Source organism: Microtus oregoni, unplaced genomic scaffold (genome assembly GCF_018167655.1).
Source record: "Microtus oregoni isolate MIOR12 unplaced genomic scaffold, Mior012 000143F_ref0000043, whole genome shotgun sequence".
NCBI classification, from domain to species: Eukaryota; Metazoa; Chordata; class Mammalia; order Rodentia; family Cricetidae; genus Microtus; species Microtus oregoni.
The window spans coordinates 1,240,370-1,265,881 of NW_024544793.1; the positions used below are offsets into that span (position 1 = coordinate 1,240,370).

General features: G+C 46.6%; 1 protein-coding gene across 1 annotated transcript; it reads left to right on the top strand.

Annotated features, from left to right (window-relative positions):
- Nucleotides 1–25,512, top strand: LOC121444832 (xaa-Pro aminopeptidase 2-like). Its single transcript, XM_041646734.1, has 21 exons — nt 1–103; nt 2,725–2,798; nt 4,710–4,820; nt 6,279–6,342; nt 7,303–7,407; nt 7,650–7,727; nt 8,241–8,387; nt 11,975–12,076; nt 12,724–12,805; nt 13,087–13,282; nt 13,979–14,068; nt 14,794–14,903; nt 15,522–15,599; nt 16,964–17,035; nt 18,652–18,712; nt 20,146–20,215; nt 20,770–20,874; nt 21,216–21,275; nt 21,944–22,020; nt 24,687–24,776; nt 25,318–25,512. Exons 1-21 carry the CDS (start codon nt 55–57, stop codon nt 25,510–25,512), a joined length of 2,016 nt encoding a protein of 671 aa, XP_041502668.1. The 5' UTR covers nt 1–54.

Consider the following 25,512-nt stretch of genomic DNA (forward strand, 5'->3'; position numbering starts at 1 on the left):
GCCAGTCCTCTCTCCAGTCCCTTGATCTACTCATCGTCAGCATCTGGAGAGCCAATGGCCCAAGCCCACTGGCACTGCTACCCCTGGCTTGTTCTCCTCTGTGGTATGTGCACCCCAGCCTCACCTGGCAGGCAGCTCTGATCTTTCTCCCCTTAGGAAACTTTGGAGTGAAAGCTAGGACTCAGGTTACCTCTTTTCTCTTTGTCACCCTGTCTTGAAGAAAAGGCCCCCCTGCAGAGCCTTCATGATTTGGATCAAGTCATGCTGGTACCTTTCCACCACATGAAAAAATTATTGTGGCACTCATTGGGTTGATTACTTTTAAAAAAAAAAGATGACTGCAGTAAGGCCGTGCAGAAGGGAGACAGATGGGGCTCACACAGCACAGACTGCTAGAAATTTAGAACCCGTGAGCACTGGAGGACTTGTTGCCCAGAAAGTTACTAAAAGGAATCCTTGAAGGTCCAAGGATGGAGAATTCTTGCTAAACCGACTTAACAGGATTCTTGCTGAAGGCAGGGTCATCAGGTATCGATGATGGGTGTGTGTTTGTATGAGGTATCTGATCTACTTTTGAAGGTGATCAGATATTGAAGGGTGGAGGTTCTCTCTACACTGATTTAGCAGAATTCTTTCTAAGACAGAAAAGGCCTGGTAGGACAGGGCAGGTACAAAAGGTCAGTGTTGAGGTCTTGTTGAGAAAAGAGACCAGCGGGAGAATGTTACATATCACATCTATGGGGCCTTTCTTGTTTCCAATCTGGTACCCTGTTCAGCTCCCCACGGCTATCCCTGGTCCTGGGGAAACCTATTTATTCTCTGTCAGCAGTACCTGCTCATTAGTTCAGCATCCAGCGAATGAGAATCTCCTTGGTACCATCCCTGTGCCAGAGAACAGAGAGAGGGGGGAGATCTTGGTGCTCAGAGGAACATGGATTGATTAGGTCCCGCTTCCTATGTCGGCACCTTCAGCGCTGCCATTTTGCAGGGGTTTGTTTTCTTAGATTAATTTCTTAGATTTCTTTTGCGTCTATGAGGCCAAGGCATTCAAGCAGGGCATTCCTGAAGCCACTCCCTGTACTCAGTCCTCCACGACCTTCAGGGAAATATGTGCCCTAGGTGCCGAGAGGTAGAAAGAGGGAAATAAGTGTAAGAGGTCCCTGGACTTTCAGGTCAGGAAGGATCGCTAACCCGGGCCTCCTTCACATAGCACCAGAGCTAAGGGGATACAGCTCAGTGCCTGGCTAACAGTAGGCACTTAAAACCTTTTGTTAAGTGAATATTGGGGTGCTTTCTTAGGATCATACCAAATTTACTACAGAGCCCAAACTGGAAACTCCATTTCTATATACTGTGACCCTTTTGTGGCATGCCCACTCCACACCTATACACTTTCCAAGATCATTTCCTATGCTGACCTAGTGAAAAGATGGGAAGGGAACCCCTATTTCTTTGGTGGTGCTGAGAACTAAAAGTGGGGATTTTTTTAGTTCTTTCAAGTATGCAAATGCTTTACCACTGAGCCAGACTGCCAGTGCCACCCCCTGTCCCCTCATTAGATAGACTGGGTTCAAAACTCCATCTAAGCACTGATTCACTGTGGCAAAACTTGGATAAGTTATGAAACCTACCTGGACCTTGACTTCTTCTATTATAGAAGAGGTATAATCATACATTTCTCAAAGGGTTGTCACAACTATCAAAGGAGATACAATTGTAACCACTCGACAATAAGACTTCATTCTGGGAAAGAGAGCATTAGACAATTTTTTGTTACATGCCAACAAGGAACGTACTTTAAAAACTCAGGTGGCACCTGGGAGTGGTGGTGCGCACCTTTAATCCCAGCACTTGGGAGGCAGAGACAGGCGGATTTCTGTAAGTTCAAGGCCAGCCTGGTCTACAAAGAGAGTTCCAGGACAACCAGGACTGTTTCTCAGAGAAACCCTGTCCTGAAAAAACAAACATTGCTGAGCTCATTTTTATTTTGTTTTGTCTTAACTTTTGAGGTGGGTTCTCATGTAGCTCTGGCTACCTCCAAACTTGTGACACAGCCAAAGGTAGTCTTGAAGTCCTGCCTCTAGCTCCCCAGCATTGGTAATATGGGCACACAATGCTATGCTCAGCTCGACATTACAGAATTCTGTATCTGGCACACAGTAGGAGTTCTTGAAACGCTGCTTCACCTTTCCCCGCCAGGTGATGATGTTGGACTAGGATGAATTGCTGTCTTATGTTTAATGGAAGCCTAGAATAATAAGCAGTGCCTTGGACTGTGAGAAAGGGCGCAAGTGACCCTTGTGTTTAAATAAATCGTACGCATACACACATGAAAGCGGAGGTGATTATTTATCAAGGCTCTCTATGGCATTTCAAAGAAAATTTGATTTTTACACTTTATTCAGTTGCTCCACTTTACTAGACCCTAAAAAGACAATTAGATTAGAAGGGGAAAAAGACAATTAGATTAGAAGGGGAAAAAATGTTGTAATGAATACAAACCCATTCAAAAGTGGCAATCACTTGTCAATGAGCATGACCCAGGGTGCCATCCAGTTCAGCCTGATTTGCCATGAAATGTGATTATTTTTAGTCTCAAGTAGAACTGGCCAGCATGGTGCATTTCAAGGGATACAGGCTGTGCCAGCTGAGGGAAGATGTCCCTCCTCTCTGTGAGAGCTCTCTGGTCCCCAAATAACCCTAGGTTTGTCTCCTGTTTGCTAGCATGTGCCTGGAGTTACCCACAAGCTGGATCCCTTGGAAGGGAAGATGTGAGAAACTGTTCAAGCAACCTTCCGGTGAGGCCTTGGCCCCATCCCCCACATACCCCTCCCACCCATCCTTTTCTCCATCCCCTAGTGGCCAGTTGCTGGCCTCTCCTACAGGCTTTCTTCTGAGTTTTGCTCTCTGGGGCCCCTGTTTCTTATTAAAGTCCAGCAGCAGCTCAGGTATCTAACATACCCAATATAGGTGTTCCATTCCTCAGCCCCACTGATTGTCACAGCTTTTGCCTTGGCCTGGGGCTGGGAAGCTTCCATGAGGAAGGAGGGAAAGAGGGTGGATGGTGTGAGACCTCTAGCTGACTTCTAACTGAGGCTAGGCAGAGGCAAGGAAGGAAATGGAAGGAATAAAAATAGAAATGCTAGACCAGTGATTCTCAACCTGAGGGTCACGTCCATTGAAAAACATATTTCCGTTGGTCTTAGGGACTGAGATACCACTCGGTAGCAAAATTGCAGGTACAAAGTAGCAACAAAAATGTTCGGTTGAGGGTTCCTGAGACCATCAGAAATATGTTTTCCAATGGTCACGACCCACAGGTTGAGAACCACTGTTCTAGAGGGAACCTGGGAAGAAGGAAACACAGAAGGAGGGAGGGAGGGGGCCAGGGAGCCAGAAGATCTAGCTACAAAGTGAAAGAGGAAGGCCAAGGTTGGCAAAGGAAAGCCAAAGGGAAGAAAGTGGCCAACTTCACGGCTGGCCTCTAAAGCGATTGTTCCAACAACAGAGGGTAAAGAACTCCAGGCAGGCGTGGGTTCCAAAGTGTGAGGAAATGGGCAAGCTCCAGTAGTAGTCTGAGCCACAGGGGAAACATAGAACATCTGCATGTAATAGCGTCTTAGAGGGCCACAAGGGCCAGCAAGTGAATGAGCAAGCCACAACATTTTCATATTCAAACAAATCTGGATCTCCTGTCGAGGAGAAGGCAAAGAAAACAAACAAGAAAAAAAAAACATGGTTTTCATTTGAACGACAAAAGGCCCTCTAAAGAAATATCTGGTTTGAAGAGGATCTTTCTGGAACATGTCACAAATGCAGGGGTACTATTTGGGGTCAACAGGTAAGTACTGGAAAAGTAGGGTTGCTGGATGAAAAGCAGAACACTTGATAAATTTCAGGAGATAATATTTTGGTATTAAAGTGTGCTCCAAGTGGTGCGTGGAACATAGTTATATAAGTACGATCCCTTATTTAACTGAAAGTCAAACCTAACCAGATAGGTGGCCTATACATTTTTTCATTAAATCTGGCAACTGGGCTCTCAAGATATTTCCAAAGGGATTGCCCATAACCTGTCCTGGGACGAGGGATGAAACCCCCGTAGATTTCATCCACACAACCAGTGAACATTTAGGTCCCTTAATTGTCACGAAGGGTCTTTCTTCAAGCTCTGCAATACCTCCATCTCTACTTAACTTAGGCTTCTTAATTTAGACTATCAAATACTAACAGCTGCCACCCCATCCCCTCTCTGGTTTTGGTTTTGTTTTGAGAAAGGGTTTCACTGTCGTCCTGGCTGTCCTGGTACTTACTCTGTAGAAGAGGCTGGCTTGAACTCACAGAGATCCACCTGCCTCTGCCACAGCCACTACACCTGGCTGACTTTTTGTTTGTTTGTTTAGTTTTTTGTTGTTGTTGTTGCTTTTGTTTTTCAAGACAGGGTTTCTCTGTGTAGCCCTGGTTGTATTGGAACTCACTCTGTAGACCAGGCTGGCCTCAAACTCACAGAGATGCAGCTGCCTCTGACTCCCAAGAGCTGGGATTAAAGGCGTGCACCACCACTACTTGGTAACTCCAAGATTTAATATAGCCTAAATACCCCTAAACGGACTCTCAGGAGAAGCTGGGGACTGCCTTAGAGGCAAAGTCCTAGGTGTCATTTACTTTAAGCAATGCCTATGTTTCAATGTCTTCCTGTTATCGGTCAGTTCCTGCCAGTTAGTGCGGTCAACACAACAATGAGGCTCGTGGCCCTCCGCCAGCAGATCCAGGCCTGGAATCTCTCTGCCTACATCATCCCAGACACAGATGCACACATGGTGAGAACCACCTCTGTTCCCTTTTACCCTCTCCTTCTCCCAGACTTGGGCTTGTTGGCCTCTAAGCACAAGCCACAACCAAGAGGCTAGCAGGAGTTGGAAGCTGAAGATGGAGAAAGCATTTCCCAGTGAAAAGGTTGAGACTGGAAAGCTCACTCACACTAGTTTAAGGTCAACTGAAAGAATATACCTCTCTCCATTGGAGGAAAGACAGGGCCTCTAGAAATGACATTATAAAAACAACTTTGGGGCTAGGGAGATGGTGTGCATGCACACACACACACACACACGCACACACACACACACACACACACACACACACAAAGTGTTGAAAATTAAAACAACTTCAGAAGAGATTTTGACACTTTCCAGATGACAGCTCCAGGAAGAATGGGCATGGAAGAATTCTAAGCACCCTCCTGGTCCAGGCTGTCTTAGACCCTGCTGGGTAGAGCAGTGAAATGACCGAGTGCTAGACTATACAAGCGCGGGGAGAAGACTAAGGGGAGAGAACAGACAGAAGCCAAGGTGCCAGTCTGTACATGACCTACTTTCCCCAAATAGCAGGGCAGCCTACCCAGCTTACCCTTTTTTCACCAGTAGCCCTGCCTCTACCTCATCTAGCTCCTCACCAGCCAGCTAGAAGAAAAGGCATGTTCAAGGTCAGTGTGTCTGCTTCAATTAATTTCTGACCTGCTGGGGATGCTTAAGAAGTTTGACTATGTATCCAGACTTCTTTCAACCAAAATAACAACGGTGTATCTTCAAGGATGAGAAGCAACAAAGTCATCTCCCGGTATTCACAGTCCAAAGGAATGAACAATGTTTCAGCTCCCTTATATAAAATGACATAGTGTTTGCATATAATAAAGACATAGCCTTCAGTGTGGTTTAAATCATCTTTAGAAGGCTTATAATACCTAATACAATTCACATGCTATATAAATGCTACCATACAGTTCCCCTTAGGGAATAATGACAATAAAAGCATATACCAAATACTGTACCATTTTTCCAATATTTTTCACCAAGGCCAAGGTTAACGGAGGCTGCAGATGCAGAAGTCATGGATGTGGATGTCTAACTGGCCAGTGGTTATAAAGCCTGGTGCAGAAGTTCTTTATGAAGTACCCAATGTAGTGTGATAGACTCGGGAGGAAGACATGATATTTGAAGGGGAATACCAAGAGGCATGGCCCAAGACCATACTGAATATGCATTATGATCATGGCTGTACATTTTGTAGAACAATCTGGTGTGACCAAGTTCAGTGCCAGGCTGTGGGCTTGACACCCAAGAGACACACTTTTTGAAAGGCGAGGAAGCTGGTATGCTGAAGGAGCCACAGAAGCTTCCTAGAAGAAGGGCCAGGTGTGGCAAGCCAGGTAAAAACCCAGTGCAGTTGGAGCCTTCCACTGGGCACGAGGAAGGCTAATGATGCTGTTGTGGACTTTCTAGAGCGAGTATATCGGCAAACAAGATGAGAGGCGAGCGTGGATTTCAGGCTTCTCAGGGACTGCAGGTAAAACAGCTGTTGCCCACTCTCGTCATTTCTGTTGTTAGACCTGACCTGATCATAGGGGACCTAGTATGGCCAGTTCCTCAGTGACCAGGACCATAGGCTGGTGTTCATTCTCATTCTCCCTCATGAACCCAGCACGTTTCCCAGGTCAAATATCTGATACCCCCCGTGGCCACAGTTCTGCACAGATGCTGGCCCTCCTGGCTTCTTCTATGTTCTGCTGCCTCTGCCACAGCCAGGCCTACTGCCGGCCTCCTTGGACCTGGCTTCTGAAGCAATTGCTACTTCCACATCTCTTGACAAAAAACCTGCTCACCCTTTTACATAATAACTCATTTGGGATAAAGTTTTTACTTGATAGGAGGTTTTTTTTTTCAGACATCACTCTACAAGGCCAAATGAGACAGAGATATGAAGGTTCTTAATGCTGTCTTGTCTCGGGTTCTGCAGGGTCCTCCTATCCTGATCCCTTAACTAAAGGCAGTTTTCTTTGTTGATCCTCACACAGTCTTTCCTGAGCCTCAAAGTGCTCTGCCTCCCCCATTATGAACCCTTACTCTCTGCCATAGCCATACCTGTCTTCCCCACCTCCCAGCCCTCAGTTAGGCGCCTAGTCCAATGTCTTTATCAGCTCCCACCTTTCCGGAAAACACTATGTGCAGCCTTAACTCCACTGGGCCAGCAGAAGCCAACCCAATTCTTTTCCTACTCAACATTTTACAGGCCCTCTATAGGGGCCTACAACACAAACCAGAGCTGGTTTGCCAGCAGCGCTCTCTCAGTAGGTTTCCCCCAAGCATGTCTCTTGAACATCTCCTACCTCTGTTCCTCCCAGTGGAGGAGAGAAGCTCATTCTAAAGGTCCCTGTGACAGAGCCGGTACTTCACTACACACCCAACAAAGTCACGTCCCTCACTTTCATCTTCACCCTCACCGCTAGACTTCTCCACTCTGCTGCAGGTGTTGCTGTGGTGACCATGAGGAAGGCAGCTCTCTGGACAGATAGTCGCTACTGGACTCAGGCCGAGAGGCAGATGGACTGCAACTGGGAACTCCATAGGGAAGGTAGAAGGCTCACATTGATTTGTCCCCTGAGCCCTGGACCCTAGACTAGGTTTGGGGAAAATACAGGTGAGTGGCTGTCTGCAAGATCATACTTGGCCCCTGTGGGAAGTGCAGGACGAGGGAATCTCCATCTTGAGCAAATATAAAGAATGCAAGTGGCAGAACTGTTGCAGACAGAAGTCTGGCGATGGGGTCTGATGCTGGTCTGGGAAGTGACTTTTGTGTTCCCTCCCATCTTGTAGGTAACATTCCTTCCTGGGTCCTTGCTGAAGTCCCTGCTGAAGGGCAAGTTGGCTTTGACCCCTTCCTCTTGTCTGTTGGTATGTTTTTTTCTCAGTCTCTGGATTTGTGTGAGCTGCCAAGGAGGGTGGCTCAGCCTCCTGGGAGGTACACATACATATTTGCTTAGAAAGAGGTACAATATGGCCACAAGGTATCTTGAAGTTGTGCCTGTAGAAATATTTTACAACAAAGAAATATTCATGCATTGTGTAATTAAAATATGCCAAAAGAATTAATACAAACTTTACCAAGAAAGCAATAAACGCCAAAAGCCAACCTAGAAGACCTGGAATAATTAAGACCCAGTGGGTAAATAAACATGTCTGGATCTCCTTGACCCCAGAATCATCCCTGGGTCCTGAGACTCTACCAATTATAATATTTTGGATCTCTTAGAAAATGTTTTCTAGAAGGTAGCTTAGAAGGGTAAAAAGTGTAGACAGGGCCTTTGAGCTAAGCAAAGGCAAGGCTGCAGGATTGACTTTGCTTCTATCAGTTTTCCTTGAGTTGTGAACAGACACGGGGCTAGTGACATCTTCCTGTCTCTGCAGATTCCTGGGAGGATTTTGATCTGGAACTCCAAGGCTCCAAAAGACACCTGGTATCCATTACAACCAACCTTGTGGACCTGGCATGGGGGTCAGAGAGGCCCCCATTGCCAAGCCAACCTATTTATGCCCTGCCAGAAGAATTTACAGGTGATTCCATTAGCCTATTGTCCTTCCCCAACTATACAAAGGTCCCTCCCAGCATGGGTCCCCGGGGCTGCTGCCTGTGTTTTTTCCCTGAAAATATCAGTAACCAAGGCAACAAAGTAATGGTTGACAAACTACCTGAGATACTTGGTTAAAATGAACAATTTCTTTGTCTCTCTCCTCACTGAGTCCAAAGGTGCTGAGGCTATATTTAGAAAACACAGAAATGAGCAGTATTAGGGTTAGAAGAAAGAGGCAGCAGAAAGGGAAGAAAGGAAAGAGTTGAAGAAAGTTTGACAACAAAAAAAACCTTTCTTTTAAAATAAATTGTTTCAGGTTTTGTTTTTTATTTGTTTGTTTTTTTCTGAGACATCAGTAGTATTTTTTTTATGTGTATAGATGCCTGCATGTTATCTGTGTGTCACGTGCATACAGAGCTGATGGGGTCCAGAAAAAGGTGTCAGAGTCCCTGGGACTGGAGTTACAGATGGTTGTGTGTTGTCGTGTGGTGCTGGAAATCGAATCCACATCCTGTTGAGAACAATCAGTACTCATACTGTTGAGCCCTCTTCAGCCATCACCCCACTCAGACCCCCCCCACCAAAAAAAAAACTCCCTTAAGAGACAAGGCTCATGATTTTAGTTGTTTATCTGGTAGCGGGAACTGATGTAGGCATTTGGCCCTTTACTTCTGGTTCTACTCTAAGGAGAAATTTAGATTTAGGACACGACTGACTTGGACAGAAGAACGAATGAGTAAGTTCAATGTCAGCCTGCAGCACAAAAGAGGGTTCAGGTTCTGGCTGTACCACAAAAGAAGGTTAACTGACCCAGAAAATTCTCACATCTGTAACTATGACCTCATTGGCACTATCTTAATCTGATACAAAAGATCAGCTTTCATTATGATTTTTGTAAGCAATAACTAAATCCCGACCAAGGCCAGGAGACCAATTATGAATCAGGATCTTGCTCCCTAACTACTTTTTCCTCGTTGGAAATTCTGAATGGGCTAGTGGAGTTGCATTTCTCGTCACATTGGGCAATCTGAGAACCCCCCCTTTCCACATGCAATCCCAGATATTACTTCTGATTTAGAGAGGAGTCAGGAAAGCAGGAGGGGAATTTCAAAATTGTGGCTCTGATGAAACAAGCAGAAGCGCTGTCCAACTTCTTTCTGTGTTGAAGTGTACCTGGCAGAATCATCTCTGTGCATACCCTGGCTTAGTTCTGAAAGAGCCTGGCTAGCTATGAGTATTTGATCATAAAAACCACTCACCTTCCTCAGACATCAAAGGCCACCATGGTGCCGGAGAAACATTAGGATAAAAGGGCTTTGAAAAAAAGGCTCCCAGGGATTGGAACAGAAGTCACATGGATTTTGTCACTTCCCATAAGCTAGGAGATGCTAAGGCATCACTACTCTTCAAGGAAAAGCTACTTGGAGTCAGAGTTCAGCCCAGAAGCCAAAGAACACAGTTAAGTTTCAAGACCCCTAGACAAAAATGTATTTTCCTCATTTCCACTACCAAATAAGCAACGAAAATCATGGGCCTTTTTTCTTAACAAAGTTTTTTTTGGGGGTGGGGAGCAGAAATGGGTTGATGCCTGAAGAGGATTCAACAGCAAGAGTACTAATTGTTTTTTCTAGAAGATGTGGATTCGAATCCCGGCACCCACAAGGTAACTCACAACCATGTGTAACTCCAGTCCCAGGGAACCTGACACCCTTTTCTGGACCCCACAAGCTCTGTATGCACGTGATCCATAGACAACATGCAGGCAAAACATCCATACACACACATAGCCACCCTGACTATCATGGGGGTTACTCAAAGTCCCAGCTTTGAACACCCAGAGTAGTGCTACTCTGTCCCCACAGGGCTGAGGGATTTTTCCTCATGTGTAGGTTTAAAGGCGCAGTGGAGAGGCAAAGGCAAAGAGCGGCACATGCAAAGCTAGCCGCTCACACACCAGACCATTTATATGTGGTTTCGTTTTCCCAAACTGGATCTTTTCCACACATCTTTCTTTTTGTGATTTATAAGTTGCTGGGGGGAAGGGTGTTTGGTTTTATTTTGTTTTGGTTTTGAGACAGGGTCTCACTCTGCAGACGGATGTTAAATTTACTCTATTGCCTAAACTGGACTCAAACTCACAGTGATGCTCCTGTCTCAGCCTCCCAAGTGCTAGGATTAGAGTCATGAGCCACAATACCAAGAAATGCTCGTGAATTTTAATCATAATTTGAAGTGAAAGGAGCTACATCTTGTATGATTCCATTCATATGAAACACCCCGCATTGACAACTCCACAGAGACAGAAAACAGATTAGAGAGTTCCTGGGGCTGCAAGGAGAGGAAATGGGGAGTGACTCCTTAATGGGTGCAAGGTTGCCTTTGGGGATGCTGAGAACGTTTGAGAATTAGATACTGGCAACGGTTGCACAATACTGCGAATGGACTGGAAGCCAGCTGAATTGTGTACTTTATGGAGGCTAAAATGATAATTTTTTTGTCTGTTTTATCAGACTAAAACAAACCTAAGAAGTATAAATATCCAAAGTTTTTGCTTCTAGTTTAACCCATTTGCATAAAGTTTTTAATAGCACTGTTATCACGTCTGTATCTGGGCCCAAGCAGGAGTCTTGATGCTTATGACATTCTGCCAATTTTTTCTTCCCGGTACTGTCTAGAGAGAGACTTTATGTGCCTTGGAGAAGGCAGACATAGGAGATGAAAAATGAACTCCTGGAACCCAGATAGATGCATGCATTCTAGAAAGGACAGTACTGGACAAACTTTGAAGACCACTTAGAAGACTGAAAATGTTAATAGAAGAGTTTAGTATTTGTTCAGATTAGGACTGTGGGCCAGCCCCATCACACAGACATGAGTTCAAATCTCAGTTCCACCCCTTAAGCAATGAAACTCTTGCCAAGCAACTTTACCTCTCTGAAGCCTTACTTTTCTTATCTGAAAGATGGTACCTGTAAGAATTCAAACAATGCCCAAGAAGGATTTAGTCCAGTATCTATGACTTCCTGAATGCTGGAGTTGCCACAGGGAAGTCTTCTCTCCCTTTGCCTATCTAGAGCAGCTCTTCTGTTCCTTCTTTACGTTTATTGACAGATCAAAACAGCAGTGTGAGACTTAGCTAATGCCCTTCTTCAGCTTTATAAATGTCAATCCACTTGATCTTTGTAGCAAACCAATTGAGGTAGATACTACTGTTACAATATACCCTCATCTAACATATGTGCAAAATGAGGCACAGAGGTGTCAAGGAATTTGCCCAAGATCACATCCAGCTACTAAATAGCAAGACAATTATTGGAGCCTCATCTGGGTCCAAGGTCCACATCATTACTAATCCAACTGTTTGAAGATAGAATTCTACTGCTTTTGGAAACATAACAAGCTGGAGTAGTTCAGTCATTGAGAACTGACCCAATGTTCAAGGCCATTGGTTCCATCTCCTCAACCAGAAGGGAAAAAAAGGAAAACTACTACCCTTAGGGTGTTTACCAAGAGCCCTGTGCCAAAAACAAGGTGTGTCACTCATACTTTTTTGGGTTCCTTTGCTTCTAGGGAGCACTTGGCAGGAAAAAGTGTCCACTGTCCGAAGCTACATGAAGAACCATACCATGGCTCCAACTGCTCTCCTTCTATCAGCACTTGATGAGACAGCCTGTGAGTGAGGATTTAGGAGTCCAAGTGGGTCCTGTAGTCCCAAGCATCCTCCTGGGCCTTGCAGCAAACAGCTCTTCCTGAAACAGCAACATATTCACCAGTTGCTATATAAGCTCCACGGTCATGGGCCATAGGAACTCAGAGGGGGGAAGGGAGCAGTTTCTCAGGGCTGCAGAATAAGGAGGCCAAGGAGCTCCAAGCATGTGGGGCAAGCCCATGGGCCACCTGATAAATGGACTGAGCAGAACAACACGGTGATTCTGACTCCTTAGGGGGAAGAAAGCCTGCAAAGCCACCAGCAGCCCTGGCTGTCATCTGGGCCACTCAAAACACCAGCTTTGACTGCCAGAGTAACCCTACTCTGTCCCCACATGACTGAGGGCCTTCTGCTCAGTTCCTATGGTTGGGCTTCACACATTTGGAGGTTGCACCAATAATGTTTGCTGAATGTCCCCTATCTACATTTTATGGGGGGAGAAATCCCTAGCTCTCTTCAGCATCTCAAAGATCTCTAAGAAGATTGAGAAGCAACCAGAGGCAAATGCCACAGCATCTTGTGGCCAAAGCAAACAGTGGAACATAGTTGTCAGAAATACCTGCCCCCGTGAAGAATGGCCTCAAAAAGTCCCATCAATTCTTTGTTCCAGGGCTCTTCAACCTTCGTAGCAGCGACATCCCCTATAACCCCTTCTTCTACTCCTACACACTGCTCACGGACTCGTCTATCAGGTAGCTTCTCCTCAACTTCCTGTTGTGAGTTTCCTCCAACCTCCACTCTATCCAATACCTCTGGCCTCACAACCTTCAGGAGCTCATGAGCCTGGGTACCTGCCCCAGCAGACTTCTTTGGGAGACCTCCCATGGGCTGTTCTTAACCCCTTGACTTTGGGCTCCCTATGCTGACTTCCTGGGACCTTTGGAATCAAAGGGCTGATATATGCCTCTGGTTCCTTGTGTTGTCCTTGGTAGGGAGGCACTAAGGACCCTCCCCATCTTCCTTCTCCACCCAGGTTGTTTGTCAACAAGAGTCGCTTTAGCCTCGAGACCCTACAATACCTGAATACAAACTGCATATCCTCCATGTGTGTTCAGCTTGAGGACTACAGTCAAGTTCGTGACAGTGTGAAAGCCTATGCCTCGGGCAATGTGACGATCTTGATTAGTACCAGCTATACCAACTATGGGCTCTATGAAGTCATACCCAAGGTAGATTTGCTAGTCACTGGCTTCCTTCTGCTCTAGGCATGGCCACTGTCAACTTAAAATGGGATCCCTCAGCCATTGGGCCAGCTAGCCAGTCAGCAAATGTGCGCAGCGTACCCTTGTAGGCCTCACTGACAGAAGGCTGAGGAAGAGGAGGGCGGTGAGGAGACAGGGGTGTCTGTCCACAGAGCCTATACAGCTGCAGAAGCTAGACAAAGGCCAGACTGATCTAGAAGAAGCTTTAGAGTCAGCCGAACTTGATACTACCTGGAGCTCTTTTCCTAAGCAGCCATGCAGAGACCTTAGATCTCTGTCTTTAAAAGTAGCCATGAAGTTGAGCACTTGTTGGAGTTGCTGTGTGCATTCAAGGAGATAGTACTTGTGACGTCTGGGGCTGACATAGGACATGGTTGGGATCTGGTAACTGCTCTGATACATACAAGGCAGTTCTGCTGCTAGAACAACCTTTGGACTGCAGCATCCCTGCTGGTACCAGGACAGGATTCATCAGGGAAACCTACATGTGAGAGATGAGGAAAGACCTTCATATCCACAAAGTAGCCAAAGGAGAGGGCGAGGCCGTGAAAGAGATCAGCTTGTCTCACAGGCTTGCCCCAGCTGGGTCCTCTCTGTCCTTTGTAAACACTGCTTATCCCAGGTGGTGCTTCTAGTCCATCTTTTGGTCCTTGCTTCCAACAGGAGAAAGTCATGATACAGATGTACTCCCCAGTAATGGGAGTGAAGGCTGTGAAGAACAGCAAGGAGCAGGCCCTCCTGAAGGCCAGTCACGTAAGTCTCCATGGCACAGGCCTTGTGGGAGATCTGTCTGATGGGTTAACCCTCCAGAGAGAAGCCTGAAGAAGACTCTCAGTGAAAGCGAGGAGCACCCAACAAATATCTATATTTATATCTATATAAATGTGCTGCTATTAAATATGGTGACGTGCATTGCTTTGAACACTGTGCTAAATCAGTGCTAGCTGTAATGAGTTCCTGCCTGGCAAGAGGATAGCTCACTTTTCAGAATGTTCTTAACGTTAGGATCAAAGCCCTCATTTTGAAAGAATTTTTCTTAAGGAAAAATTTTAACATACACTACAGTAGAGAAAATAGCCTAAGTCCCCATTAACCAGTTTCAACAACCATCAAGTCCTGCCCACCGCTGTTTCATCGGTAAACACCCCCCTCCCGTGCATGACCCTGCCCTCCCACCCCTTGCTGCTGGATTATTTTAAAACAAATCCCACATATCCTATCTTTGTAGCAGTCAGCGCTTCAGTAAGTATTTCTGAAGATAAGAACGCTTTATTTTTATTTTTTAAGAACGCTTTTTAAAACATGAGCACACTCTTGATTAGATATAAACATTAACGAGAATCCTTCCCTATCCAGTAGCCAGTGAAATTGGCCTGTTTTAAAGCCCTCAATCCCCAGGCAGCTATCTGATCTTCTTCCCTGAGTGAGGAGACAGCCACTGTGGCCCGCTTCAGCCACTGTTGTGTTTCCTTCTTCAGGTGCGGGATGCCGTGGTTGTGATCCAGTACTTGGTCTGGTTGGAGAAGAACGTGCCCAAAGGCACGGTGGATGAATTTTCTGGGGCAGAATACATTGATGACTTACGATGGTACAGGACTTATTATCTTTTGGTGCGTCGCGGGGGGGGGGGGGGGGGGGGGGGGGGAGGTAGGGAAGTGAGGAGTAATTAGTCCCCTTAGGAGGAAGAAAGATCCTGCTTGTATTTGTAAGTGAGATTGACAGGTTCGTGGGTGGTCTGGGAGTTGTGCAGGGGGTGTTGGGAGACATTCCCCAGCCCTGCTGGAAGCGGGACAACCCAACAGCACCCCCTAGCGACTGCCTCAGACGCAGTTTGTTCTCCCTAGAAAAGGCTGGCCTGGAGGGGGCAGGGCTGAAGCTCTTGGGAGCTTTGAGTAAGGAGGCTTCCTGAGGTAGCTTGTTGTACCATCTAGGTTTGAGGTACAAGACATAGCACACGGATAGGATGTTTTTCAGATACGGGGAACTACCTCTTCCGTAAGTAAAATGGAGGCAGAGGGCCAAGAATCCATGATTTTTCTCTTCCCTACACTTGAATGCTCTCTCCGTGTCACAGGACAGAGCTTGGAGTCAGATGGAGTCAGGCTGGGATGAAGGGAGCTGGGCCTTCTTTTGCTGTATAAACTATCCCAGCCATAGCTTAATCCCAGGATCATTCTCTGCTCATTCTTCACATTTCCCTGCCTAGGAATGAAAACTTCTCCTCTGGACCCAGCTTTGAAACCATCTCTGCTAGTGGCCTGAATGCTGCCCTGGCCCATTACAGGTACTTGAGAACAAAGAATTTTCTAGAGAACTTGTGATCAGGGGTCGTGGTTGTGAGCACAGAGAGACTGGGGTGGGAAGGAGGTACTCTGACCTCTGGGTCAGCATTTAGGGTTTGGGGCCTTCAGGACTGTGGGTGGTCAAGGAAGGAACTACTTCCGTGTTCGGAATCTCCTTAAATTTAAAAGGCCAGAGTGTGACTTTTGTCCCTAAAAGGCTGGGACTTGGGAAGGGCCGGTGCTCTGAGGTTTTTAAGGTTTAAGGAAAGCATAGATGCTGTTAGGAGCTAGCTTTCTTTCTTTCTTTCTGTGAGTTATTTCTGTTATCCCTTTGCCTGAGATAGTTTTATTGTTTTTTGTTTTGAGACAAGATCTCACATAGCCCAGGCTAGCCTCAAACTCTCTATGTAGTCAAGATTGGATCTTACCGCCTGATCTTCCTGCCTCTGTCTCTTTAAGTGCTGGATTACAGGTGTACACCGCCACAACTAGCTGGAGGCCGGGTTTTTCTTTGTAGCTCAGGCTGGCCAGGAATTTATAATCCTCCTGGGTGACCTCTCTGATTGCAGCCATGCTTAATACCACATAAAACCCCACAGAAAAAGGCCTGTCCACTTAACCTCCACCAACCATAGTGAGTCCAAAAGATTAAATGAGTCCGGATACTTGTTCCTATAGAAAGCAAACCATGGTAGGCCTGCCTGATTAAAGCATGGAGGGCCAAGGCGACCAGATGCATCAGGTTGTCCTGGGCATGACAGAAAAGGGCTCAGATACCCTCTAGAGAAAGACCTAGCGTGTCTGTGAATTCCCTTCCCTGCTGCTGTCTCCCAAGCTTTGCCCATGGAAGCCAGAGAGTGGCAGAGTAGGCATACCTCAGTCCTCTACAATGACGCTCTCCAGCCCTATCAGTGAAGTTCCCGCTCTTCCTGTGCCCTTGCTCCTTGGGGCCCTCTTGGATACATCAAGAAGTTAGAGAGAAAGAGAGCTCAGGCCCAGCACCTCTCTGCTTTGCTGAGGGCCTTCTGCAAGTCTCTTGCCTCTGTTGGGCTTGTTCTGTTGTGAACAGAGATGGCTGAGCCACATAGCCTCTGAGACCCTTAACTCCCTGTCCCTGGGGATCCAGGACTTGCTGACCACATGCTGGACAAACAAGTGTGGTTGAGGCCAGCATCTGCATTCGGAGCTAAGTGCTTTCCCGGGGTCCCTTGGGAGACAGTTATTTCCCCAGAGCAGAGAGCCTGAAGGCTAGCTCCCAAGTGGGGAAGGAGTTCTTCTGTTTCTCCTTATTCCCCATCCTCACGTTCACCGTTTGTCTAGTGCAGGGTTCAGATTCTTCCCTCTCAGTGTTCATTCTCATCCCCAGCCCAACCAAAGAGCTGCACCGCAAGCTGTCCTCAGATGAGATGTATCTGGTGGATTCCGGCGGGCAATACTGGTACGTACACTCCATTATACCTTGGCCTAGCTCTCAACTCAGACATCCTGGGCTTCCAGGGGCTGCCTAAAGCTGGCTTTCCTGTGCCATAGGCCTTTATTTGATTAAAAGCACGGACCTGCATCGAATGATCCCTGAGCAACCTCCTCACATTCCCCCTGGGGGTGTCTGCACAGTAGAAAATATACGGAGATCAGAACAATGGGGGCGCTCATGCAGCACCTGTGTGGGAATTAGCAAAAGACTCTACTTGCTTACGTCCTTTTTTTTTTCAAGTTGGCAAACTAGTTATGCAGATCTGCCTGGCTGCACAGACATGAATACCCATTTTCTCACCCACTCATGCAAGCCCGAGACTCAGCCTGCATCAGGGCCATCAGCCCCATCCCATTCCCAGTGGCAACATGAGTGGCCATCTGAGGTTGGAAATGGAGGCCGATGAAAGAAGTAAACCCCTTAGCTGTGATTCTCTTGTCCGTTGTCAACCTATACAGTTCGATGTGACGGTCATACTGAATAAGCTACGTATCCCTTCAAAATGTGTAGCTAAGCACTCGGTTGCACCGGGTTTCTATCTTGTGGGAAGAATGAATGCACTAAGGATGGAGGCTCTTGTTTACCGCACAGCTCTTGGGAAGCCAGCTCGCCATGTGCTCAGCGTAGCAGCCTGTATTTATCTCTAGTTTGATGCTGTGTGAACTTGAGGTGGCCGCAAAGAGGAAGTAAATTTGTGGGGGCGTATTGAGTTGGCGCATGCTCGGAAGAGGGTAAGGTAGGGAAATAGTCACCTCACTTCCTCTTCTCTCCTGAGGAAGAAGTTCCCCCACGCCCCATGACCTACTCTCAAGAAACCCCAGAGCCCTGGGATGGGTATGCTTAGTGGCAGCCTGGGGAAAGCACTAGAACCAGTGATTGGGAGTTGGACCTGCTAGCTCAGGCTTCACTTGTATGGAATTCCAAGCCATGTTCATAGCAAAGAGCATCTTGGGAGGAGTCAGCATTTTCTCCAGTCTGGCTTTACCACATCTTGGAAAGGGAGATGGTCTCACAGCTTAATGACTAAAGTGAGGTCATCTTTAGTAAGGAGACTGTCTCAACTGTCATCGGGAGAGTGGCAGAAGTGTCCTACAGATGACAAATGGCAGTGGCCGTGGGAGTGTTAGGATAATGTCCCGTCTCTGAACCTCAGTCTCCCCATCTGTAATTTGTAAAAAAAGAGAGCTCAACAAAGAACATAGATCTTTTACCTTAAGAACTCTTCTCAGTCTCTGTGGTGCATGGATGTTGAGCTATGATTCTGATGGTGGTGCCTATCTTCCCTCCCCACTCCTTCCAGCCAGCCATCTTGCTTTCCAACATGATCTTACTGCGTGACCCAAGCTGACTTTCCATTGCAACCTTCCTAACTTCAATCTCCCGCATGCTGGGATTACAAGCATGTACCACCGAGTCTGGTTCTCTGTCTTCCTTTAGCTTCCTGCCATTGTCCTATTCGATCCCCAGCACTCAAACTTCAGTAGAAACAAACAGTAGAAACTACACGGGAAGCACATTACCCTTGCCCCTCCTCATGAGTGCTCAGTAGAGTCGGACGTGTTAGTTCCCTTTCTCCACAGGGATGGGACCACAGATATCACCAGAACAGTACATTGGGGAACCCCTACTGCCTTCCAAAAGGTAAGTACTGGACCCCAATTTCTCTCTTCAGTTTCCCCCAAGTGATCACTTCAAGAGCCCTTTCAAATTGAGGGAGTAAAGCAGAGGCTCAGAGAGGTTATGTAATTTGTTCAAGGTCACACAACAAGTTCCAGGAAAGCTGGTGAAAAGTCTGGGGCCACCACCAAGTCCTCAGGCCATACATATCTTCTTGTCATGTTAATTCATGAGTGCACAGATGTTGGCCAGCTGTGTGTTCAGCCTGCACTCTCCAAAAGGGCGGGAAAGCTATCTCTAATGGAGGAAAATGGCAGAGGACCTCTCAGAAGAGCTACAGCAGGTCTGAAAACAGCTGGAGTGGAACCTGGGACAGTGGCCAGGGTGGGTGGGCGAGCGAGGGAGCTGCTTACCTGCAGGCAGCAGGCTAGGAACAGAGAGGAGGAAGGCCTGTTGTGCATGCCGTCAGTAGCTCTCGGCTAGCGTATTGAGGAGGCTGCGTCTTCAGAGCCCTAGATGGCAAACCAGTACGGGAGTATGGGGAAAGGAAGTAACCACACGGCCACTAGTAGTGACCAGAACAGGTCACCATTTTCCCATCTGTCTCCCCCCAACAGGAAGCCTACCCTGTCACATGATCAGGCCCAACCCAACCTTTAGGCCTTAGAAAGTTGCTAAGACATGGTGGTACATACTGGGGAGGTAGAGAGACAGGAAAAATTGGCTGTTCAAAGCCAACCTTCGCTACATAGAAAACTGAAAGTGTATCCGTGAGAGATACAGGAGTAACCAGGCTAACTGGTTGAGCATTTGCCCATTGCCATATACTCGTTGTCAGTCTCCTTCATCCTACAGCTTCAGGAACCAGGTACCATTAGCATACTATTAAATATGTCGAAACCAAGGTACAAAGAGGTAAGGGAGAGCCAGACGCAATGGTGCATGCCCTTAATCCCAGCACTCCAGAGACAGATGCAGAGAGTTCGAGGCCAGCCTGGTCCTGGCCAACAAAGTGAGTTCCAGGACAGCCAGAGCTGAACAGAGGAACAGAGAAACCCCATCTCAAAGGAGAGAGAGAGAGAGAGAGAGAGAGAGAGAGAGAGAGAGAGAGAGAGGAGAGTCTGTGAGTGGCCAAGCCACAATTCCAGACTTGATGAAAAAGACCTGCCTGCCACCCACTCAGTCACTCCCTCTCTGAGCATGTCTTCAGCACATGGGAATAACCCCGTACATCAGCCTAAGAGAAACATATGGAGTTGGCCCCAGCTTTGAGAACACCTTCTTCCCTCACCTTCCTTTTGGTCATCTTCCAAAATCTGGGTTGACTACACAAGAGAATGTCTCCTGTTCCTGGACCTGGGCCTCCATTCTTACCTGCTCCCAGACCAAGCAGCTGGGAGCTCCCTGGCTCCTCTTCTCGTCCTCCACAGCACCTCTTCCTCCTCTCTCCTCACCAGGAGGCATATACACGTGTGCTGATGGGAAACATCGATCTGTCCAGAATCATCTTTCCTGCTGCTACATCAGGTAGATTTCCGAAACCAGACTGGACCCCAGAGCCTCCAGGCAGGCCCTGAGTTTATGGGATTCAGATGGCTATCCTGGGAGGCTATGGAACACCCCATCCCTCTCACATAAATGAGAAAATCTAACCAAGAGAGGTGATTTGCCCAGGGTCCTTCATAGGATTTGTGGGAGCACTGGGCCTAGTACCCAGGCCTCCTGCCTCTTAATCCAGTGCTGTCACTCAGAGGCAGGGGAGGTCAGTGTGAGCTTCAGGAGTCATATACAGTTCTTGGAGGAAGTCGTAAGTGCTCAGGCCTAACTCATGAGGAGACATGTCAGTAGATTCGTCAGTCCCGGTGATGAGTCCAGTGTACAGAGTGCTAGAGATAGTGAGGGGTCAGGCTGGGCTGCTCCAGAGACACTGGCTTCATCCATCAGCCCTTCTCCGTCCCACCTCAGTGTCCTCTCCAGAGCCCTTTTCCTCAGGTATCACCCTAGAAGTTGAGTAGGAAAGGCCACGGTGGACAGTCTAAGTTCCAACCAATAGTCCAGAAGCAACCTCTTTTCTCTTTTAGGGAGAGTGTTGGACACTTTAGCTCGAAAAGCCTTGTGGGAAGTCGGGCTCAATTATGGTCATGGGACAGGTCATGGCATTGGCAACTTCCTGTGTGTGCATGAGTGTAAGTATCTTCTCAGCTATACTTGATTGGACCGTTTCCTAGGAGATAGAGCCTTCCAAGCCACCCAAGGTCACCCTGGTGGGAATGGTGCTCCAAAGGCTAAATGAAGAATATTGCCTATGGGCATTCCAGAGAGAGAACCAAGGTCTGCTGACTAAATGGCATATACCCCAGGGAAATAAAAGGCCAAGCCTATCTGGAGGATGATGGTTCCAAATGTGACAAGTCCTTCCAAATGTACCCAGGAAGCCTCCCTCCAGTTACCTGTTCTCCCCAGCACCTGCTCACTTCCAAGTTGGTGACACATAGAGCTGAAACCGTATTTCTATCTTCCTTCCCAGGGCCAGTGGGATTCCAGTCAAGCAACATCGCAATGAACAAGGGCATGTTCACTTCCATTGGTATGGTTCTTGAGTCCTCCCTCCCCACTACCCCACCCCAGAGTGAAGCAATTTGGGGAATGCACTTCATATGCACCCATCTTTAGGGATCACGCTAAGCATAGGCTTAGCCCCAGCTCTATCGCTACTTTCTTTCCTAAATCTAGACCCAAATGGCCATCACATCTTTACTCCAAGCTTGCTCTGCCCATACCCTTGGTTTAGACCATCTTATGCAACACAAAGCTGTCCCTGAATTCATCCTATAGCCGATGCTGGCCTTAAGTTCCTGATCTCTTATTTCCACTTCTCCCAGTACTAGGACTACAAGCATGTGCCACCCCTCCTGGATTTTCATAATTCTCTTTTTGTCCTTGAGAAATGGTTTCCAGGCGCACCCCCAGACTATGGGGCTGTCCATCAAGTGCTGGAGTAATAGGACAATGGTCCACACAGTGGGATCTTTGGTCTTTCCTGTTAGACGACAAGGGAGGGAGGGTGAGGCCAAGTTATACCTGAGATGATCTGAGGCCTAGCAACTAACAAGTTGTGGGGCTGACAGAGCCAAAGCCACAGGCAACCAGGCTGCCAGGCTCTGCAATTGCTTGAAAATTGGTGCAGGCAACCTGGGCATGGGTCCCTCTCACCCATTGCTTAATGTCATTAGCATCTCTGTGTGTCTCTCTCAGAACCTGGATACTACCAGGATGGGGAGTTTGGAATCCGCCTTGAAGATGTGGCCCTTGTGGTAGAAGCAAAGACCAAGGTAAAGTGCCATGGGCCAGATACATATGGACAGCTTGTCTCTGGGAGGAATGGAGAGGAATGGGAGTAAGGAAGGCCAAAGGAGAAGGGCATTTGATGTACAAGTATGAATTTATCTAAAGTCTTTCTTGGCTCCTTAAAAATTCTATAAATCTATTTCTCAGGCTGCACATTACAATCATCTGGAAATCTGTTTATTTTTATTTTTTATTTTTTTATTTTTTTGTCTTTTTAGATATCAGTGCCAGGCCCCACTCCAGACCAAGCGAATCAGTATCCCTGTCCTAAATCACTGGTTCTCAGTGCACATAATAATCACCAGGGGAGATTGTTAGAAATAAGGATTTGATATTATAGCAACCAACAAGATGAAATACCTGGATATAAACTTTAAAAGACTTACACAGAGAAACTCTGCTAAGGGACATAAAAAAGATTTAAGTAAATGCTGCTCTCTGGGAAGCAGTCTTGATATTATGAACATACCATTCTCCCTAAATTAATCTATAAATCCAAGACAACCTCAATTTCAGTGTTAAGTGGATAGTTTTGTGACTTTACCAATGATAGTAAAGTTTATTTGTGAAAATAAATATGCAAAATAGCTAGGTAGCTAGGGGAAACTTGAAAGCTTGAGGAGCAATAAGGCAAACTAGCCCTGTCCAATCCTACCATAAACCAATGCAACAAAAGCAAGTTGGAACTGAAGATGAAACAGACAGCAGGAATAATGAAACAAAACAGCCGGCCCAGAAATAAACCTCTAATTCACATAAACATGGGACATTAGCTGATGCTTCACCACGGGAGGGAAGAGAGAATCACTCCACAAATAGGCAAGGGAATAAGTGATTGATCATTGTGGGGAGCAAAAAAATGGCATCATGGTTATAGCAAATAAAACCCCAGATGGACCAAAGAGGCTTTGTTATCATACAGTTATTGCATGAAATCAGGGGTATCGTGTACTTTGATCAACTCCCTCCTCCCGCTTGCTGCCAGATGAACTGAAGTCCTCATGGTGAACGATAGAACCACTAAGGCCCAGAAGAAAACCTATGTGAATTCATTTATAATCACGAGTGGAAAAGGATCTTTCTTTAAAAGACCCAGACGTGATGGGGGAAACGGTTCATAGCTAAGTTAAACAGAAAATGTCTGTATGAAAATCATAGCATAACCAAAATCAAAAGTTCTGTTTCGAGTATAATATGTTCAACAAAGAAAGGATAAATATCCTTAATTTTACTGTGAACTCCTACAAGATCACAACAGGGTGGCAAGGGCAACAGACACGAAGAGACACTTCACCAAAACGAACAATAATCTAATGTGTGTGAAAATATGCCCAACTGCATCCTTAAATGTGTAAAAATCAAAGCAGCAATAGAATAGCATATCATTCCCCTGGGTTTACTACTAAGTAAAAGAGGAGGAAGGGACAGAGAAGTATTGTATGATAGGATCCACTTTGTGTGACTCTTTAAAACTTGCATATAAAGTTGCATACAGTCACCAGGTTAGTAGAAATTAGAGGCTTTGATAACACCCAGTGCTGGTGAGTAGGTAGTATGATGAACACCCTCATTCTCTGTTGAGAGAAGTATATGTTGGTGCAAATTTGGTGGAAGATAGTGTAATGATATCTGTCAAAATGGCCATTAAGGTTTCTGTGCCTGTGTCTCAGATGTCCCTCCACCAGATATGAAACATCCGGTTATAGTCCCAAAAGTTCATTAAGAAGTTTACATAGTGTTAGCAACTTGTAGCATTGATAGTAATAGTAAAAAAAATGCAAATATCTCCCAAACCCATGACTGGTTAAGTAAATCAGGTTATATCCCCATACTTTAGACTTTTATACATCCATTTTTTAAAAATGAAGTAGATCTTAGACCTGGAGAGATGACTTAGCAGTTAAGAGTATTTGCTGTTACTATAGAGTGCCCAGGTCCAGTTCCCAGCATCCACATGGACGTTCATAACCATCTGGGATTCTAGTTCCTTGGGCTCTTATACCCTCTTCTGGCATCTATGGGCACTGTGATGTGACTCGGTTATAGTCCTGGGTTTGATCCTCAGTACCAAATGTATTGGACCTTCTGCCTGGCACGTTCCTACTATCCTACTAAGGAGTTAGAGGGAGGAGGATCAAATGTTCAAGGTCAGATTCTGCTATACTACATAGTGAGTTTGAAGACAGCCTAGGCAAGAGGAGACCCTATCTAGAAAGATGGGAGGAGAGAGAAAGAGGTAGGTAGATAGATATCAAGTAACATTAGTAGATTGTTTGAGCATTTAAACATAGGTTCCAAGGCCCTTAGTGATTCTACCTCCAGTGGGTCTTGGAAGTTGTCCTTGCAGCCCAAATATTTAATGAGCTCCCTATACACTGGTGATGGCCACAGTTTGAGAATCAGACATGAGTCTAATCTAAATTTCAAGAACCAGGAAGGAAGCAGTGAAGCAGGGTGCTGAGTAGTGGACAAGAGGACTGGCCAAGGGCTGGGACTATGGAAGGCTCAAACCTAGCCGCAGTGTCCCACGTTGGCAAGGATCAGTTCCCTGCATTCCTGGCTTCTGAGTGCAGTGTTCCCTTGCTGCCATCAGCCAGTCTTTCAAGCATCCTCATTTTCTTGCTTGCTCACCTTCTCTATGGACTTGCAGTACCCAGGGGCCTACCTGACTTTTGAAGTGGTGTCCTTTGTACCCTATGACCGAAACCTCATCGATGTCAGCCTGCTATCCCCAGAGCAGGTAAGTGTCGTTAGTGCTGCTTGATCAGCTGTCTAGGCCTTTCTTGCCTCTCTTCTCCCTACTCCAAGGACTTCTGCCCTTCGCCAGGAAGATCCACATTGTGGCACCTTAGGTACTCATTGGGGGCATATCTTCCCAGCTTGTCAGAAATCCCAAACCTTCTAGAACCTTCTAGTCAGATCAGCATGCCCCAACTCAATAAACCCCTAGGGACCCTGGGACTGGGCTTTTGAGCTCTGCCACAAAAAGGCATGGAATGATATACAGTTCCTTCACCACTCTGTCCTGCCTCCTCTTTTGTAAAAGAGGATAACTACTCTCCTTCCTTTCTACTCCTGTGCCAGGCAGCAGCCTCCTCTTCATGGGCATCACTGTACTATTAAGCAATCACCATGGAGCACAGTCTCTGGAAAGCCCCAGGAAAATGGCAGAGGCCTAAAAGTGGCTGGGACCCTAGTCCATCTGGTACCATAGCAGGGGACCAGATGGTACCAAGGCCTCATCTCTTGGCAGCTTAGCTCAAACCCACTTCCCTTTGCAGCTCCAGTATCTGAATCGCTATTACCAGACCATTCGCGAGAAGGTTGGCCCAGAACTGCAGCGTCGCCAGCTGCTGGAGGAGCTTGCATGGCTGGAGGAGCACACAAAACCCCTATTGGCCATGGCCCCTCATACCACCTCCTTGGCCTCTTTGTGGGTAGCCTCCACTCTTGCCATTCTCAGCTGGAGTAACTAG